The sequence below is a fragment of the Hippoglossus hippoglossus genome, chromosome 10, assembly GCF_009819705.1.
Source record: "Hippoglossus hippoglossus isolate fHipHip1 chromosome 10, fHipHip1.pri, whole genome shotgun sequence".
Taxonomy (NCBI): Eukaryota; Metazoa; Chordata; class Actinopteri; order Pleuronectiformes; family Pleuronectidae; genus Hippoglossus; species Hippoglossus hippoglossus.
Window position 1 is genome coordinate 20853957 of NC_047160.1, and position 19443 is coordinate 20873399.

At 43.3% G+C, this 19443-nt stretch overlaps 3 protein-coding genes across 5 annotated transcripts; 1 reads left to right on the forward strand and 2 right to left on the reverse strand.

Annotated features, from left to right (window-relative positions):
• Positions 1-782: 782 nt before the first annotated feature.
• Positions 783-5644, forward strand: cops6 (COP9 signalosome subunit 6). The gene is made up of 10 exons (XM_034597215.1): positions 783-924; positions 2403-2528; positions 2646-2777; positions 2933-3021; positions 3182-3244; positions 3352-3399; positions 3507-3621; positions 4150-4242; positions 4492-4592; positions 5175-5644. The coding sequence occupies exons 1-10, from the start codon at positions 882-884 to the stop codon at positions 5313-5315; spliced, it is 951 nt and encodes a 316-aa protein (XP_034453106.1). The 5' UTR covers positions 783-881; the 3' UTR covers positions 5316-5644.
• A 461-nt stretch (positions 5645-6105) lies between these two features.
• Positions 6106-8250, reverse strand: LOC117768833 (leucine-rich repeat extensin-like protein 3). Its single transcript, XM_034597212.1, has 4 exons — positions 8190-8250; positions 8048-8092; positions 7791-7951; positions 6106-7172 (listed from the first exon to the last, which is right to left on the reverse strand). Exons 1-4 carry the CDS (start codon positions 8242-8244, stop codon positions 6378-6380), a joined length of 1056 nt encoding a protein of 351 aa, XP_034453103.1. The 5' UTR covers positions 8245-8250; the 3' UTR covers positions 6106-6377.
• A 2368-nt stretch (positions 8251-10618) lies between these two features.
• Positions 10619-18768, reverse strand: mcm7 (minichromosome maintenance complex component 7). 3 transcript variants are annotated; one of them, XM_034597208.1, is made up of 15 exons: positions 18522-18768; positions 16510-16589; positions 15809-15973; positions 15575-15699; positions 15275-15455; positions 15048-15185; positions 14801-14950; positions 14541-14655; positions 14284-14415; positions 13849-13932; positions 13397-13608; positions 13045-13310; positions 12757-12925; positions 11655-11764; positions 10619-11148 (listed from the first exon to the last, which is right to left on the reverse strand). In XM_034597208.1, the coding sequence occupies exons 1-15, from the start codon at positions 18550-18552 to the stop codon at positions 10923-10925; spliced, it is 2184 nt and encodes a 727-aa protein (XP_034453099.1). In that variant the 5' UTR covers positions 18553-18768; the 3' UTR covers positions 10619-10922. The 3 variants fall into 3 exon arrangements, with proteins under 3 accessions (XP_034453099.1, XP_034453100.1, XP_034453101.1); XM_034597209.1 differs by lacking the exon at positions 18522-18768 and adding an exon at positions 17160-17238; XM_034597210.1 differs by lacking the exon at positions 18522-18768 and adding an exon at positions 16930-17102.
• Positions 18769-19443: the final 675 nt, after the last annotated feature.

Consider the following 19443-nt stretch of genomic DNA (forward strand, 5'->3'; position numbering starts at 1 on the left):
CAGGAAGAAAATAAAAAAAATATTTAATTTATATTTTGTTTTGTTTTGTCTGCTGCCAATCTACTGCTCCACACTCCAGTCCAGAAGGTGGCGGTAATGCACCTATAAGCTGGTTTGCCATCCGCCAATTCACATAATATTAATAAATATTATTATAAAATGAAGAACATCATTAAAGAGAGGTTGAAAGGAAAGGTGGCAGAAGCAATGGGAGGAAGAAATAGGAAAGGACGATGGATTTACCAAATCCAAATTTTTTTTGCAAACAGTACTTTGCAAAAAATAGGAAAGAAATGATACAGGAAAATGTGATTATTGTGGGCAAGAGGAAACAGTTCATCATGTCACTGTCAAGAAATATGAGCAAGAAAGAAATCAGCTAATTGTAAACCTTGGCAAGATTAAAGTACATTTTGATTTAAGAGACGTTCTGTTATTGATTACTTTTTCATTATCTAAGAAAAACGTTGTTTTTTTTATCTCAATAGAATAGATTATATAGTTATGTTTTTTTATTTTCTAGTAGTATCTCTAGTTTTTATATTTTAAGTTTTATTCTTGCACTATTTTCACCTTTTAAAAAAAAAAAACACACTTGCATCTGCTGCACCATAATTTTACAGGCTATGTTATGTCTATCTATCTATCTGTCTGTCTGTCTGTCTGTCTATCTATCTATCTATCTATCTATCTATCTATCTATCTATCTATCTATCTATCTATCTATCTATCCATCCATCCTGCTCCTCACTCCACACCAGTTGGTGGCAGTAATGCTCCCAAATCCTTGTTGACCAACCGCCAGTAAAACCCCAAAGGAAGAATAAGTAGACGTTGGTGACGTCAACAGTCCACTGCGCCTGCGCGGATTACCGGACAAGATGGCGACCAGCAATGGTGGAGGAATGGAAGTGGATGGGGCAGGCGAGTATTTCTCACTTATCTCCCTGTTTCTGCCTGACACCGACACGAAGCCGTGCGCAGACGGAGACATGTTTTGCACAGCAGTGTTTCCCGAGGCCGTTAGCGCCGATCTGTCGGTGGAGGCCGCGGGCGGGCCGGTGTGAGCGCGTCTGACGTGAAGCAAATCTCATGTAAAAATGTGTCAACAAATGAATCACGTTGGATGTGAGATCGGTTCTTTTCTCGTGTGTTTCAACGGTTTGTGTCGGTGAAATCCACCTGAATCCGTCCGCACACGTGGGTTCACATATAAACTCTTATTACTGAGCTACAACAATGACCACATGTCAAAAATACAGATGTTGAACCAAAGTACCAGCACATCTGCACCGTTCATTGTTTAAACATCCACCCAGACATGTTTCAAGATGTATAAACTGTTAGTTACTCGTGTCCGACAAGGTTTTCTACATTAAACCCTAATGCTGGCTGATGTGGTCAAAAATATATTGAGATAAACATGTTCATCAGTCGATATCGACAATTGACTTGATAAATTATATCATAAGGTTAAAGACAGAGTTTTGCTTCTGAGTGAAGGTTGTGGTTTTAAACTCTTTATGATCAGAGGATGAGAAACAATGATGTGAGGTGAATTAATTATGTGCTCCTCACTGTGCTCAAAGCATAAGCAACATATCTCTTGATATATTGATATTGATGAGCATTATATTGATGTTGTTCTATTGTCCAGCCCTAGTATCATATTTTAAATCCTTAAATTCACTTCTATTCATTTTCTCTCCCGAGTTCATGTAAATCTTGTTCATTTTAACAGTTTACATGATGGACACAATATCATTTGATTCATTATAAAGTCCTTTCCTCCTCTGTAAGAGTCCTACTGGTCCACAAGAAGCTCCACACTAGTGGGAATTTCAGTAAATGACACAAATGGCTCTTAGTTGGTATTTAATCAGCAAAACCTATGGTGGTTCAACAGAGCTTTTGACAAACCAGAGGTTATAATGTTTCAGAGAGGTGCTGATTCAACTTGTACAGATTTCAGTTTGTGTGCTGCTGTTGACCTGTATTAAAAAGAACAGGTGTTTCTGGTGTTCCTTCATTTATATTCGGCTAAATGGCACAAACACATCTCTGTTTAATGCGACACTGTTCAACAGTGTCACAAACTACATCCTCCAGAATCATCAAACCATTAAATCATCACAAAAGGTGCTTTACAACTTCCCAGATCCCGGGATGTCTTTCTCACATAATAATCCAAGATCCAAAGTTAAATCTATTTGTGATTGCAAATCCTCATATTTGAGAAGCTGGAGCCAGTAATTATTTCAAATCTTTGTTTGATAAATGAATTAAAGAATTAATCAAGTATTAACAAAAAAATTTCAACAAAATCTATGAATTGACTTTTGTATTATTGCAGTTGCTGTATTGTTAAAGTCGTTTTTGTGTGTGTGTCTGTGTGACTGTAGCCAGCCCCAGTGTTATGGCCGCAGGAGTCACCGGGAGCGTTTCTGTGGCCTTACATCCTCTGGTTATCCTCAACATATCCGACCACTGGATACGTATCCGCTCACAAGAGGGACAACCAATGCAGGGTATGTATGAGAATGCTCTGCAGGAATAACAGCATGTCTTAAACCAGTGCATAGCTCATCACATGTTCTGTAACTGAATGTAATGAAACAGATCATATTGTTTTCTCTCCTGCTCAGTGATCGGGGCCCTGATAGGGAAGCAGGAGGGTAGAAACATTGAGGTGATGAACTCCTTTGAGTTGCTGTCTCAAACCATAGATGAACGAGTGCATATTGACAAGGAGTATTACTACACCAAGGAAGAACAATGTAAGTGCTGTGTATGTGTCAAGGGCAAGAATGCGCTTCTGTTATGTGTGTTTACTGTATTTTCTGCACAAGATACTTATAGATCAGTTATTGATAAATAAGTATTAGTGAAATGTGGCTGTAATTCTTCTGTAACATTTAATGTGATCTCTCAGTCAAACAGGTTTTCAAAGAAATGGAGTTCTTGGGTTGGTACACCACGGGCGGTCCTCCTGACCAGTCCGACATCCACATCCACAAGCAGGTAGGAAAAAGTTACAGCTACAACATGTACAGTAAAAATGAATGAAGGCAGAAGATGAACAACCTGAGATCATCACATTTTCAGTCAGTGGCACGTGGCTCGATTATTTGAAGTTGTGCTCAGCCCCTGTTCTTACGGTTGTTTCCTTCTCCTCTCTCAGGTGTGTGAGATCATTGAGAGCCCTCTCTTCCTCAAACTCAACCCGCTGACCAAACACACCGACGTGAGTTTCCCTGCATTCTAAATCCCTTCAAGAATTCAACAACTGCACGGTTATGTTCCGCATTCAGATACAGCTGCTCGAAAACAACATGTCCTGTCTTCTTTCAGCTGCCTGTTAGTGTTTATGAATCTGTGATTGACATCATCAATGGCGAGGTACGATATATATATATATATACAATATCATACATTTTTTTCTTATGCAGTAACCGTTTTTCTCTGAGCAGTTAGCTTTATCTCGTGTGGGTTTTATTTCTGCCCAGGCGACCATGTTGTTTGCTGAGCTGACGTACACTCTGGCCACAGAGGAAGCGGAGAGAATCGGTGTTGACCACGTAGCTCGAATGACGGCCACCGGCACAGGAGAAAACTCCACAGGTTTGTCGACAGAATTGTAACCACAGCTCTGCTGCTTTAAATGTTAATGACAGTGAGTGAGCTCACTTTCTCTCCAGTGTCCTGTTGGAAACCTTCTCACTAGTTTCTAAAGCCGCCTGTTTGTAGGACTGTTTATTTAACAGTTACCAGTAAAAGCCCTTATCTCCGCTCTTATCTCAGACTTATGACAAATCAAAATCAAAAGGTTATTACAGCCTTTACTTACAATGTCTTACAATAAGCATTCTTGAAATGTCATTAGTGATACTGAAATCACAGGAGCCCAGGCTCTGAGCCAGTGACAGATTCTGGGGTTTAGTTTGTTTAAGGTCTAATTCTTCAGGTTGTACTGAATGAATTTTAATAATTGTAGATAATTTTGAAGCACATTACAAGCACCCTTATTCCATTCAAATAAATAATCAGAAGCACATTATGTTATACTTAACATAAAAACATTTTTAAGTCATTGAAAATGAATTCTGCTTGAAAACGTTTTTAACTCTGGTGTTTTTTTATGTCCGTTAGTCGCTGAACACCTCATAGCCCAGCACAGTGCGATAAAGATGCTCCATAGTCGGGTGAGGATCATTCTCGAGTACGTCAAAGCTGTGGAATCAGGTGAGTGGACCTACGAGGTTTTTTAATGATGCACTGAGAGCAAAGAATGTGGAAATATGTCTGGAAAACAGCTGTTTCTAAATGAGATGGTTCCTTTCCTCACTTTTACACCATTCAGTGAGGCCCCTCTTTGAACGCAGCACCATAATTACCAGCTCCAGTTTGATGGCATCATCTCAGCTCTTTTTTATTGCCCCTACATAACAAGTTCTGTTTTTTCTCTCCCCCATCTACCTTCATGTCCTATAGGAGAGGTGCCATTCAACCATGAGATCCTTCGAGAAGCAAACGCCCTGTGTCATAGACTGCCCGTCCTCAGCACCATCAAATTTAAAACTGACTTCTACGATGTAAGCAAGCTTTTAGTCTCGCCTACACATTTAATGACTGTTTTTTAATATTAGATTGTTTTTATCAAAATATCAGATTTTAAGTAGACTTAGATGATGCTGGTGAAGATGATGACTTGGTATCTGCCGTGCTTTTGGCGATAAGGGCCAGTGTTGATATGCTGTAAACAAAAACATGTGCTTTCCATAGTGGAATTTATGCGTCATGTCCTACCTCCTGCAGCTCTGCCCAGCAGCCACCGCTCCCCTGATTGTTCTGGATATTTTCCCGTCTATCTCCTGCTGCATTCTTCATATGTGAAAAGCAAACGGAGAAAGAAAATGTCCTGAAAATTGGGTCCGGACATTTTGCAGAGTTCTTGTCTGAAAACAGTTTATTACCTCAGCCTCAGGCCCATTTATTCTGACTGAAAATAGAAATCCTTTGAAACAGATATATTGTTTTTGAGTCTGAATATTCTCTAGAAATAAATGTACTCTGCTCCGTTTGGTCTAGGTAAAGACAAGACAGTAGTTTGAGATGATTGTAGTGAATCCTGATAACAAATGCTTTCTGTAACTGTGCCTCTGTTTTCCCTGCAGCAATGTAATGACGTGGGCCTCATGGCCTACTTAGGAACCATCACCAAGACCTGCAACAGTATGAACCAGTTCATCAACAAGTTCAACGTCCTGTACGACAGACAGGGCATCGGCCGGAGGATGAGAGGACTCTTCTTTTGAGCTGGCGCTCAGCTGAGCCAGAGACAAACAAGCACTGCAGTTTAATTTCTCTGTTTTGTCTTTTTATTTTATTTTCGGTTTGTTTGTATTTTGGTTAGCTAAGACAAATTCATAAACCAACAGTAGCTTTTCAAACCAGTTTACCATTTTCAGTTACAACCACGAGTGTATCCAAAAGCACTTAATTACACCGATCAGTAAGAGATTTGTACAAAACTCTCGGGTCAACACAGAAATGAATCCACTGTACATGATCGTTATATTATTTTACCCTGTTTGTTTTATCGTTTCTGTTTGTAATAAATGATCTGCTGATTTTCTTCATGGGACTTTAATTTGTCTTCTTCCTGAATTTAAATGATTACAACAGCGTAGACATCACAGAACACGGCTCGTAAAAATGTCAGACCTGCACTTTTAAATGAGCCTGTGAAGGTAACTGTATGTGGAGCGCTGCTTTAGCTTCAGGTTTATTGTTAGGAGTGTTTGCAGTTAGCTGGTCCCTTGAAGTGTGTTCCCGCTGTGCGATCGCCTCGGGAGGTTCTGGAATGATGGGCATACGCAGCAGGAAGAGGGGGGGGGGGGGGGGGGGGGGGGCAGGGGGAGTTATGGCTGCCGAGTCAGAGGTCTAACTGGAGTCAGCATTTACATGAGCCAGAGGTAATGACCCCCTGTGTTCTACACGTCGACTTTACTGGTCTGCTCCTACCTGCCATGTGGCAACAGCTTCCTCTTTGGGTTTTCATGCAGTGTTGTAAAAACATATTCAAAGACCAAATACTTCTCGGGACAGTTTTGTAACATTTTATTTGTCATTACTCCAAAATACATCATTTGCATTACATGCTTGTGTTGACTGCTTTTTTACATGCTCACAGTTAATATGTCAAGTCACTTTATTGAGGTTCAAACAAATATTGCAACTTATCAATGCTTTTGCTTTTTCTGTGACGGTGCAGTCGCAGGGAAGCTGCAAGATTAAAATGCCAAAATGTGGATATTGTGCAACTTAAATGTTTTCAATTAAAAGTCTTGTGTTTCCTCCGACACCTCCCAGATGTTTTACTGGCTGGACTCCACAGCCTCATCAGCAGGCTCAGCAGGATCCACAGGCTCGGGGTACTTGAAGCGGACCGGGTCGTACAGCTCATCCCTGGGGTCGTAGGGCATAGGGTAGTAAGGGTAAGGGTAGAATTTTGATTTCTTCTCGATGGGTGCAGGAGGTGCTGGTTCCTCCTCCTTCTCCTCCATAGCTGGTGGTGGTGGTGGTGGTGGGACCAAACCCTTCCCTTTCATCGTCATTGGTGGGTTGTCAACCAGGCAGTCAGGGTCCCAGTAGGGGTCACAGTCGTACTCCATGCCCTTGAAGGTGCGGACGGGGGCAGGGGCAGGGGCAGACTTCTTGACAAGGACCGGTGGAGGCGGAGGTAGGACAAACTTCTTCGGTGAAGGTGGAAGAGGTTGAAGCACTGCCACAGGGCCGGGTGCAGCCTTCTGAGGGGTGCAGTGGGGGTGGTAGCGGGGGTCGCAGAGCACTGGAATGGCGCCGCTGGGCAGGTAGACGATGTGGGGCTTGCAGAGCGGGTCCTTTTTGTTGCACAGATAGAGCACATCGGCCTGGGAGATAGATGGAGCAGGGGGGAGAGGAGGGAGGGTCACTGGGGGCGCGGTGGGTCTCGGGACCCCTTTCATCGAAGGTGGAGGAGGAACAGGTTTGCACTTCTTGTCTGTAGCTGGGTCGCACATGACCATCGGCACCCCCAGCTTGTTCTGGTAATAGGAGGCATTGGGGCCGTAGGTCTGCTCCAGGTACCTCATCTGCTGGTAGAGCATCCGCAGTTTGTCGATCTCATAGAGCTGAGAGGTGGAGCAAACAGAGACAGTGAAACCATAAGGAAAACACACTCATTTGTAATAATAATAAATAAAAACAACAATCAATTCACCTGTAGAGAGTAAAAAGATTAAATATACCAGTGATTTCCATATTTTACAACTTTGTTTTCATTTGTTTATTTAAGCAGAAAAATTATATAAAATCCAATTTTAAAATGTGAGGTCAGGACCATTTTTAGCTAAAAAACTTCAGTCACAGTTTCCTTAAATGTGTGAGCAGTTAAAATCTGGACATCATCTTTAGTGTTGTGTACATGTGACAGCCTTCTTACTCTGTTAATGTTATCTGCAGTTATTGTTGTTATAGTGTTTAATCCAAAATAAAAATATGATTGAGGAAATCTTCACCTAGTTCTTCACCACAGTTTCTGAATTTACAGGGATATGGAGTCACATAAATCTCCTTTGAATGTGCAGTGAGGTGTCTGTGCAAAAGACTTTCTTCTTTTCTCCTTATTACAGAAGTCAGGCAACTAGAATGAGAAGTTTGAAGCCCAGTGGTGGTGTGTCCACTTGTCCATAGCACCATATCCTGACATGAAGCCTGTAGACTTTTCCCCCAAAGATTTGGTGTCTTACCCCCTCAGTGTGTCCGATGCTGCTGTAGTATCTGTAATAAGCCTGGAAGTCGGGGTTTCCTCGGTGCCATCTCGGGTCCACGTTGCGTTTGGGCCTGGAGTGAGTCAGGAAGCTGTTTGCTTGCTCTGAGGCGATGTTAACGTGACTGACAGGAACCATCTCTGTTGACACAAGAGTTGATAACCTTTCAGTTACTGCTGCACAAAAGGACAAACACTTGACTTTTAAACTGAAAAGATTTTAAACTCAGCAGTTACCTTCCTGCTTGATGGAGTTCAGTAATGATTTGGCCTCTATCAGCCCTGGAAGAGGAAACAAAACATGTGTTAGCTGTTAATGTCCCAAAATCATGAGACATTTGCTTTTCAGCAGTTGTACAATAGAGAATCAGACACTGACCTGGGAGCAGCATCAGACAGCAGAGAGCCCCCCCCAGCCATAATGTCGAAATCATCTTGAACCACTGATACAGGAAAAAAATGTTGCTTGAGAAAAGACGTTATGTTGACACAAAATCCTTGTTTTTTTACTATTAAAGTATAAATTAGCCATGTAAAAGTTTTAAAAGGTGTAAAGGCACATTTTTGTTTTTTTTAACTCAAACTGAGGCTGTGTAAGATTTAACAAAAGTGTTCTACACAACAGAAAAAGGACTAATTGATTTTTAGATGTCTCCAGGTTTATCTACCATCCCGTCAGGTTCCTATGAATTGTGATAATAAGCAGTTACACCATGTTCACTGACTACCATCCAGTTTCTAGTTCATTATGCTGAACACCTCGGTCCCATCCGTCCGTGTGTCACTCACCTGGCTCAGGAGGCTGTGTTCACTGGACCAACAGGGCTGAGTGGGTTAAATACAGAAGCCAGTGTCAGTCACACTGACACATTATCTCCTGTCCAATGGGATTTCACCGAACCTGAGACCAAGCTCTGGTCTCCGCCTCTCTCTTTAATACTGTTTAATATGAGGCCCTCTGGCGCCAATTCAGAATAAAAAAGCCCCTGGACTTTAGCAGCAGAGTCATAAAGAAAACAGACTTCAAATGGAAACTCCCCCATTAAGTCTGAGAGGAAAGCATCACCTGCTGGGATGACTGCAACCGTGGGGAAAATGCTGCCGACTAACACAATATCTCAGCCAAACAAAAAAACCAGCAAAGCATCATAGATGACAACTCACACAATCTAGACTTTGACATGAGTCGTAACAAGGATTCTGAAACGCTCACAGCTCCTGAAGCTGGTTGTTCTTTCACCCAGAGAACACCTGCTTTAACAACGAGTGGCTATCACCTTCTTTTGGTCTGAACATGTCCACGATAAAAAATCTGAAGTGCTTAAATTTAAACCGCATTCTTACAGGAGGCCGTCATACAGGATATGTGACATGTAGTAACATCACTGCATGTGATGCACGGCCCCTGGGGTCCCATTCAACTCCTTTAAAAAGTATTTTAAACATGATACATGCTGCTAACATGTACAGGACGTGAGTACAACAAAGGCAGTTTTTACATTTGGACTTTAAGATTTTAATATTGTTTTCGTTACTGATCAATCAACACACTTCTCTTATTTGATGCACCATGATGTTGCATCATCTAAAAAACAAACTAAACTCAATAACACCAGCCACTAAATACGTGGTTTTCTCATCAAGATCCATAATTATTTCCAGACAAATTGGTGAAACTGTAAAAAAAACAAAAAAACTATCCTGTGATGTTAAAGTAATAAAAACTGGGGAAAAAAATTACATCCGGCCCCAAAATTTAATGGGTGTTTTCTTGGCTTCCTTCCACCAAGTTTAGTGGAAATCTTTCTGGTAGTTTTTGTGTGATCCTGCTAATGAACAAACAGACGGGGTTAAAACAGCAGCTCCTCAATGGAGTGTCTCCATCTTGATAGACAATAAAATCCTACATGTACATTAATGCATCAGCAATAATTCAGTACATTGGAATAAGCCCAATAATGACAAGCACTTTCTATGCACAGTTGATACCGTCAAGTTTTCTTTGCTGATAAAACTTTTCAAATGCAGGACTTCTAATTGAGTTTTTAAGTTTCACATCACAGAGGAGCGACTTGAAGACAGATCCCGGGTGTTGAACTCTACAAAGGGTTTTTTTTTTCTCCTCCGACTCTTTTTATAGAAAGTGAACGATGATGGGAACAACGTCTGGTTGCAGCTCCTTGTTCGCATGTTTTACAAGGAAGGTGTGAGAGGTGTTACTGAAAGCTGCAATTAGGTCAACAGAGCTGCTCCAGTAACATACCAGCACCAGAACCCTGTTTCAGACAGTTTCAGGTTTTACAAACACTCTCGAACACTGAAGCCGAGATGGTTAAACTTCAGCAGGAGGGTACATAGTGTTGACAGTGCCTCAACATGTAGGGTTTGAATGGAAGAGATCGACCTGTGCGCTGACTGATTATTATAGAGGTTATTTTAGCAAAGATGTGTTGGGTAACAATGTACAAATAAGATTTTAATTCGTGCTCTGATGAATGAAAGAGGAAATTAAGTATTTTCAGGAATGACAGGACACAGAATGTCTGGGTTTGTTGGAAGATTACAAATTAGGTTACCACAGCAACTGACTCAGGGTTAATCTGTTTCCCTCATCTCAGCGTTTGACACCTAAATGATCAGCAAACTAAAACTAACTCTGGAGTAACCTCAGGTGTTTGAGACTTTCATGTTCACACACCAGAGACAAAAAGAACCAAATACAGTTTATTATTGAAGCATCAATTTATTTTAAAGGGAGTCACAATACAAGGCTCAACGTTACTTTCTCTTGCCCGGTTTGAATTATAAAATATACAGAAATAATCCACTTCAGCTGAAGCTTTAAACTCTAAACTGCAGATCACACAATAACAAGTTCTGACACATATTTACAAGTGTTTTACTGGTGAACAGGAATCTTAAAACACTATGAATCTCCAACAGCAGAATTCTTGCAAACATCGTCGAGGTTAAAATCGTCCAGGTTCTGCTCGACTTGTTTTAGAAAATGCTGAAGGAGGAAAAAAAGAGCCTCAATAGAAGTCTGTAGAAAACAAAGTTTTCCCCTCGGGTGGCTGAAGCGCAGCGTGCGTGAAGACGTGTCCCAGGTTCCTCAGACGAAGGTGATTCGACTGCGGGCCTGGTTGAGCTGCCACACGTTCAGCTCCTCATATTCCTCCAAGGCCTCCTGGAACTGGTCGGGGGTGAAGCCACGCGTGACACAGCGCTGCTCTGCCTCGGCCATGCGGACCACCCCGCCAGCGCCGCCGCGGCCGACCACGCCCTCTGTGGCGAGCTCACGAACCAGAGAGAAGATGACATCGGCCGGTCGCTGGGTCCTGTTCAGGAAGGAGAATTCAGACTTTTAGACCCTGGAAGAACAAACCTGTTTACTGACTAGGAGATGAGTCGAGGGATTCGTCTTTTTTTTGTATTGTAAAAAGAGATATTTTAGAGAATTTTTGTATTTATTATATTTTTGGGCATTTTGCCCACTTAGGACAAGAAAGTAAATAAAATGCAATCTCCTAAAACATCAAAGTACTTTAACGGCTTTAGGAGAAACATGGCTCTTCCCATCGATATAAAAAGCCTCTTGGAAGTTTTCGAGTGCTGCTTTGAGGACAGTTTATGGTAAAGGGGCTCGGTGAACATTCTGCCGTGTGAACAGAGCTCTTTAAAACCCAGAGACGTTTTACAGCTTCCTGCAGGATATGCAGCCACTGTTACAGGAATACAAGAGACTCGTAAAGACGACCACATCCGGTCACTCGTGATGTGCGGAGCTGCCATTGACTTCATGTCATTGTTGAGACGAGTCTGAGTTTCGGGTGCGAACACTGACCTTGTGGTGCTGGACTTGTCAGCTTGTAGCGAGTCCTTTGACATCTCCATCAGTCTCATGGCCTCGTTGACGTCCTCCTTTTCCACAGTGTCCATCATACGAAGACGAGCCTGGGGAGGGAGAAGAGGAGACGTCCTGAAAATCCAGTTAATTCATAAACAGGAAATTCTAACTTGACCAAAGAGTCCATCTTGATTATGTAGGCTGCGCTGTGCCGGCACTGTCAGACCGAGACAAGTGCAATGCCCTCTGGGACGGTCGGCAATTGCCCAAGTCTCCGCCTCTCAACACCAGCTAGTCTCTCTACAAGTTGAAATTCAGACATCTGATCAGAAAATACTAAGGTTGTTGGATTGGACACATTGATGACAGCTCTGGTCATGGTCAGTTTTGCATGGGTTTGCACAGCTGCACCTAAAGCACACAGGCTGACTGCCCACCCTGCAAAGCTGGTCAGGATCAGAAAAACCTCCGTATCTCACATGTAGGGTTACGAAGGTGGTAACAAGGCTCAGTTGTTGTGGAGCTGTGATACATTTACTGTACAAGTCAAGCAGTTGCCTTCACACAGACATTGTTGTGGGAGCAGTTTGCCCCCTTGTGGAAACATTAGTGGAGCACATCGCCGACCTGTTTGCCTGAAGTGCTGGTTTTGCAGTAGGTGGATGATGCTACCTGCACAAACAGCACTTTTGGCAACCAGAGGCCGAGACACCAGATTAAATTCAGGAAGCATCAGCATGTCTTAAATTAATAAATAATTACAAAAACATTAATACAGTTTTTACAGCTCATGTATATAGTTAAAGAATATGATTAGGAAGGATTACTATCTTCAGTGTGCGGACTAGAGAGCTTCTGTCCAGCGTGAGAAATAAGTGCTCACATTGCAGTAGGCTGTGCTATCATCACTACCTGCACTGTAAGCACTTTATCTCACACTGGACTATTGAGAGCACAGGAAGATAAAAACATAGAACCCATATCAATATTTTATGTCTATATTTGGGAGCTTTCAAATGATACTGTGTGACCCAGGTTAAAAAAAAAAAGGAAAATCAATTTGATCTGTGGCCAACTTAAGTGGGGGTGTATTTCTCACCAGAGCAGTGGATATACGGAGGATGGAGAGGAGGGTTCGGGCGGAGGTAAAGGTCGTGTCCTTGCTCACTCGCGCCTCTTTCCTCATCTCCACATAAGCAGCAGTGATGTAATCAGCCAATGACTCGGGCACCACCGGCTGCCGCTTCTTACACACACCGATGTAACGTCTGGAGAGGAATTTGAATGCATCATTTAGTGGCTGGGTTTGGACATTGTACCGTTAAAACTCAAGTCTTTATTATTTAAGTAAAAGAGCAGTAAATAAACTGCAGATCATCATCATCACCTCATCAGCTTCATGTCGATGGGGGTGAAGTGAGTGGGCGGCTGGCGGCAGTGCTGGTGGACGTAGGTGATGTGCTGGGCCAGACGCAGGTCAGCTTCGGCGTCTGGCTTGTCCTGGATCAACCAGAGGAGGTCGAACCTGGAGAGCAGAGCGGCCGGCAGCTGAATGTTCTGCTCAATGCTCTTCTTGGGGTTGTAGCGGCCGTAGGCGGGGTTAGCTGCGGCTAGAATGGAGCACCGGGCGTTGAGGGAGGTCATGATGCCGGCCTGGTGAGAAGAGACTTGTGTTTATCAAGCATTATATTTAAACTTAGTAATAGATTTATTAAATCACCCGTTGTGCATGTCTTTACCTTTGCAATAGAAATGGTCTGCTGCTCCATCACCTCGTGGATGGCTGTGCGGTCAGCGTCAGCCATCTTGTCAAACTCGTCAATGCAGCAGACGCCCAGGTCGGCGAGCACCAAGGCTCCACCTTCCAGGGTCATTTCTCCAGTAACGGGGTCACGCATCACGGCTGCAGTCAGGCCGACACCGGATGAACCACGACCCGTTGTGTACTGACCTGAAAGACACAGACGACAAGATTATCAAATGAGACATGAACACAAACGAGATGTTTTCTATTTGTTTTATTTAAAAATTGCACACAAAGCCTAAACCTAACATTTTAGCAAAAACAACCTTTACTCTGCTGGTCTCTGTTCAGACATCACACCGAGTTAATATTTTACTACGTAAGCCCTAATGGAAAGAAAATGGATGACCAGATAAAATATTTAACAAGTTCCAGGACTGTACTCACTTCGAGGAGCCAGACGGTCGATGTAGCACAGCAGCTGGGACTTTGCGACTCCGGGGTCTCCCATCAGGCAGATATTTATGCTGCCTTAAGGAGGAAGAGCATTGTAGTTACTACAAAATGTCAAATGTGCAAATATTTGAGCTGAATGTGAATCTATATACATATATTGACCCCTTCAAATGGATTTGGCATGAAATGAACCTACAGAAAATATGTTTTAACTCATTTAACAAATCCCTTTTCCGGCCGTTAAGATCATTTGCTGTTTGAGTTAAAAAAATGTCTTGTTGATATGGAGGTGGGATTTAAAAGAGGGAATTATCGCCATGACCCATTGGGAATCGAAAAATTGTCTCACACTGTTATAGTGTGTAACATTTATTTCCCTCTGATAAATGGCCTTGATCCTACTGTTGACTTTATGAAGATGCTCACCTCTGATTTTCATGCCCTTAGGAGCCTGCTCCACCCCCCCAACCAGCAGCAGCAGCAGGGCCTTCTTCACGTCTTCATGTCCGTAGATCTCTGGTGCTATTGAACCAGCTAGTTTCTCATAAAATCCTTCATCTGTAGCAGAGAAACAGTCACTTTAGTTTGCTAAAAGAGTGAGATGAGTATCTGCATTGGCAGGTTTTGGCATTGATGTGGGTGGATGTTACTGAATCGCCCACACAGAACCCCCCCCCCCGCACCTGTGATGCCGCGTAGCTCCTCGTCAGTCAGCTCCTCATTACCGAGCGCATCATCCTCCGTCTTGTTCATGAGGATGATGCTGTGGGCCTCCATGTACGTCTCTGACAGAAGACCCTAAAACAGAAACAGGACATTTAATGGAGGAAGATTTTTTGATGGAGATGAACCCAGGAACCGTAACCCTAACCCCTTAAGTCCCCTCTTTTCATAGGTTTGAGTTTGGGGTGTTGTAAAATAATCACAGTTGGAAACCACTCACCTGCGCTGCTTGCGTGAAACCTGTGCGCAGAAGAGGCAGGAAGACGCCTGTGATGGCCACGTGGTCGCCTGGCTGAGCGAGACGAGTGTTTTCTCCGCGGGCATACACAGACATGCTCCTTGGAATATTTCCAACAGGCACTTGATCGCTCTATAAAAATACAACAATAACCTGATGAGAAAACTGGCCCCTAGTGACCTGCGTTACCACAATTATCCAAACTATTTATATTCGATTAGCTCCTCACATGTTCCTGGATACGAATCTCCTGGAATTTCACAAACTTGGAGCCTCTGGTCTGGAGGTAGAGACGACCCCCAGACTTGTTGGTGACACACTCTTGACTGGGACACATGATGAGGGGCATGAAGGAGGGAGACTGGATCTAAAGAAGAAGGAGAAGACATTATGAGACATGTCGGCTCATTTCAAATCTTATCACAGGATGTAGAACAGAATTTAAACCAAACTTACAGGTTGATAAGTCTCTGCACCACATTGGTCACATGTGTAGGTAGCAACTGCCATCATCGGTTTGACCTCGGTGGCGCGGGTGACGATGCCTCGAACCGGCACGAGGTGTCCAATGCTGTCGGCTCGGACATCACGCACCACTTTAGGTTTGGATGTAGTGGGAGACTTAAAGTACAGCTCGCTGTGGATGGAAGATAAAAATCATAAGAGAAGTACTTGTACGTAACAAATAAAGTATTACAGCTGGCATTGAATAATCAACATAGGCCAGTAAAATTTCCACCTTGAGTCTGAACTTACAATCTCCTCATGAGTTCAGGTGGGTATTGGTTACGTGGGTCTCTGGTGTCCGCTGGGTCGCGACCCCTCTGTTCCATCATCAGCCTGTGCTCAATGTACACGTCCAGGGAATCTTTGGCCACAATCTGGATTGAACGCAAGCCCAAATGTCCATTTAAAAAAAACACAATGTAATGGTTGCATTATTGTTAACGACTTGGTTTTGTTCTGCATCAACTGAGCAAAACTACTCACATCTCTCTCTTTGTACTCTGGCAGCAGCTCGTGGACTGCGTCGGCGAACAGGCCGGTGTAGCGCTTGGCGTTCTCACAGATGCTCTCCACCAGCTCGGGGTCTTCCTCAGCCACATCGTCAAGATCCACAAATATAGACACCTTCTCCCTGTGGGCCAGCGCCACCTGTACACACAGACGAGCAACTAGATCAGCCACGACCACGTCTTCACAGATACAAACTTGGGCGAGCTGTGACCGACTTTATAGCCAAACCCCATTACATTGGCCTGCAGATTTGTTCTGCCGTATAAACACTGTTTGCATTCTGTTTACATTGTACATGTATTGTTTTATATTTTCTTTTATTCCGATATGCTTCTGTAACCCAAATTTTCCCAAAGTGGAAAAATATTTGACAATCTTATAATGTAGATAGAGTGAAATATTCATTAATACTCTTAAAGACACACGACAACCTTTATGAAGTAGATACTGGTTGTAAGAATAATTTTTAAAAAAAAATAACATTTGTTTTAAGTAATGTCTAATAAACAAAGAGGCAAAAAATACAATTAAGGGGACAAAAGAATACTGTTCAGAACATAAAGTCCCCAAATGTACTCGGTTGTAAAAGGAATCTGTCAACAATCCTCAGTGAACAGGAAAAACTGTTTCTCTGAAAGCTACGCCCATTTCTACCGTTTGTTTACTACACTTACAAGCTGGGCTCCATATTTGAACACCTTCTTCCCGTTGTCATCCTCGGTGTAAAACTCCTGCAGGAACCTTTTGCATTTGTCTGCAACACAAACAGAAACAAAACGCATTTAGTTTTACTTCACAGGTGAAAAAAAAAAAAACCACAGGCCACATCCATCAGAGGTTTGTTGTTCATCAGCTGCACGTCCACACAAACAAATCCCTGAGTAGTCGCGTTACATGTTGATATTTCTGTGAAAGTTAAAAGCAGGTTTGTGGGTCTAACAGCCCAAGTTGATGAAGAGCAGCGGCAGAGGGCCTACGCACTGGGAGCTAATGTGTTGTCCTGCGACGACCCCCTTTGTTGAGCAACATGGCATCCTGCAATCTCGATGAGTCACTATTGACTAAAGAAAAGGCACAAACCAACACTGACTCATCGCGCGGAGCAGATCTCCCTCCGCTGAACCTGTTTACTGTAGTTTCCGAGAGAAATAAGTGATAATGCGCAGCTTCGGGGCGAGAGAGTAAACACAACAGACGCGCTCCATCTTTAAAGAGGAAAACATCCCCGCACTTCCCCAAAGAGACACAACTGAGAACAATGCGTGGATCTGCGCGTCGAGGGAGGAAACTGCCCCGAACGCGGGGATGGACTCGAGCCACTTACTTTGACGCAGCGGCTGAAAACACGCAGCTCCGCGTTTTTATTTCTCCGCTCGAGGATGTTATTGTAAACAAAGCAGCACATGGCTTTTGTGCCCCGTCACTCTGGGGATCCCTCCGCGCGCGCGTCCGCCCTGAAAAGTAATCCCGACTGTTGTTTTAAAAAAGGAGCCAGGACCAGCCATCTTCTGACGTTAGCCTCGGTTAGCTCGTCGATGCTAAACACACACATCTCCATGTTAACTACGGAGGATACGAATCAGAGTCAAACTCCCTAACAGCGGGTTCTACGTAGCTATTGTATTCACAGATTGAGATCGTGTGGAACTACATCTTTAGACAAACAATAAAACGAAAGACTACTTGTTTAAGTTTAAATATTACTACGCCAGGTGCGCAAATATAATGACACCTGCCCTTAAGCAAGGCACCAAACTACCAGCTATAAACACCAAGAAACAGCTAAATACAAAAACACAGTGTAACTCACAGCTAGTGGGGGGGGGGGGGCAGCTAACTGGCTAGCATGCTAACGTTAGCAGTGGAAGCTAACTCAGTGATCGTGTGTCTTTTTAAAGTTTTAAACACTTTAAACGAGCGTAAAAAAAACAGACACCGAATAACGTGATAAGTTCAATCAGAGCGCGGAATAGCGTCGGGTGACGTAGTGACGCTACGTGTTTTTAAAAGTTCACGTTGACTTGCGTCCGTCGCTTTTGCGTTGTGAAATAAAAGGGGAATCGCGAAACGAGCTGGCGCCTTTAAATCGAGGCTAACACCCGCAGCGTTTTTTTGATCCAAGATGTCGGTGCAACTTTAAAAACACGTGCGCTACAACTAGCTGCCCCACTGTTCTACAAACTAACTTTCTAACGTGACTTTAATGCTAACAATAACTGTTTCCGCCTTCTCTGCAGCAGGAGCTGAGGCTGGTGTCGGACATGTGCTTGAACAGTGGCGCCTGCTCCTTTGTTAAAGCGGATCCATCCGGGTCACTGTCAGCACACACACACACACACACACACACACACACAATGCATGACTGGGTCCTATGGAGTTCTGGAACAACCAGAAAAGTTTGTACAACTTCCATCTAAACTAGTTCCTCGGGTTTATTCAATATAATACACGCACACCAACACGCATAAATTAAAAATGTTTAATGTTTAAGTACAGAAACATGTTCCAGAGATAAAGCAGCTGATTGAAGGAGACAGTTTGAAGCTGCACAAAATAGATTAGCAAACTCCGGCGATCAAAGCAATTCTTAGTTACTATTTAGATCGATCCTGAGAGTTTTCAGCGAGTTGAAGGTTCACTCATTCTGATCGACCTGTTGCTGTTATTGTGAAAGTTCCCACGTTACCTTTCTCTGCCGCGTAATCCTTCCGACTCATGTCTGCAGGCGGTGACGCTCAGCGGCGATAACGAGACTCCGGGAATCCAGAAAGAGCAAAACGAGCGGTTTAAAGTGAGGGTTCGAGTCTGAGCGTCAGATTGTGTGTCCGGACTCCAGCGTTCATTCACACGCAGCCTCGGCTTCTCCCTGGTCGCGGTGCAAGAAGTGGCGCGAGTCTGACGTCTCCGCAGGCCAATCACGTCGCTGCTTTCCGCGTGGAGGGGCGGGATTTGTCGGTGGCGCGAAAGTTGCGGACGACTGCGCGTCACGTGACCCGGCAGACTTCCGCCCTGTTCGTCAGGAATGGCGCGAAAAGCGATGATTGGATTTCCTCCGAGTGAGTGACCCCGAGGTGAACCGGGACCAAAGACTGGATAATAAGACCTGAGACCAGAGTCCGAGAGGAGGGGGAAGAAAGACTCATCCACAGAGGAGGAGGACGATTTCATACTGATCACTACTTTTACATAAACCGCCATTAATACACAGCAGACATCTACATAAACAAGACTCCTGTGAATCTCAGTGTACAGGACGTTCCATGTGGTTTACCAAGTCATTCAAATTGTGCAATATTTCGATTTGTCTGTTCAGTCTCCTATTATTTATTGTTACATCCCCTTTGCTCCTTATTTACTGTCTATTTCTGTTATATGGAAAACGTCTGTGTTGTGGGTCTAATAAAGGATTGTTTTATTTGACATGTAAATTACATATTGTGTTGATTTGGTTGAACACAAGTAAAATACAATCCCTATTATCAAATATACATACAAAATGAGCCTTCCATCAAATGCTTCTGCATCGTTACCTCAGTGTTTCCTCTGGTTACATTTAAATGGCCACAGCTAAAGAAGTGGCCAGATATTTTTTACTTCTGTATTTTGAA

What these genes read in the sequence shown, in the direction of transcription:
- cops6 (XM_034597215.1), top strand. Translation starts at nt 882, where the DNA reads ATGGCGACCAGCAATGGTGGAGGAATGGAAGTGGATGGGGCAG. An exon ending in AATGGAAGTGGATGGGGCAG is followed by an intron (nt 925 to 2,402) that starts GCGAGTATTTCT and finishes GTGTGACTGTAG; the next exon opens with CCAGCCCCAGTGTTATGGCC. An exon ending in CGCTGACCAAACACACCGAC is followed by an intron (nt 3,245 to 3,351) that starts GTGAGTTTCCCT and finishes GTCTTCTTTCAG; the next exon opens with CTGCCTGTTAGTGTTTATGA.
- LOC117768833 (XM_034597212.1), bottom strand. Translation starts at nt 8,244, where the DNA reads ATGATTTCGACATTATGGCTGGGGGGGGCTCTCTGCTGTCTGATGCTG. An exon ending in GAACTCCATCAAGCAGGAAG is followed by an intron (nt 7,952 to 8,047) that starts GTAACTGCTGAG and finishes TTGTGTCAACAG; the next exon opens with AGATGGTTCCTGTCAGTCAC. An exon ending in GCATCGGACACACTGAGGGG is followed by an intron (nt 7,173 to 7,790) that starts GTAAGACACCAA and finishes TCCACCTCTCAG; the next exon opens with CTCTATGAGATCGACAAACT.
- mcm7 (XM_034597208.1), bottom strand. Translation starts at nt 18,552, where the DNA reads ATGAGTCGGAAGGATTACGCGGCAGAGAAAG. An exon ending in GGATTACGCGGCAGAGAAAG is followed by an intron (nt 16,590 to 18,521) that starts GTAACGTGGGAA and finishes TTTGTGTTGCAG; the next exon opens with ACAAATGCAAAAGGTTCCTG. An exon ending in GTTTCACGCAAGCAGCGCAG is followed by an intron (nt 14,656 to 14,800) that starts GTGAGTGGTTTC and finishes TTTCTGTTTTAG; the next exon opens with GGTCTTCTGTCAGAGACGTA.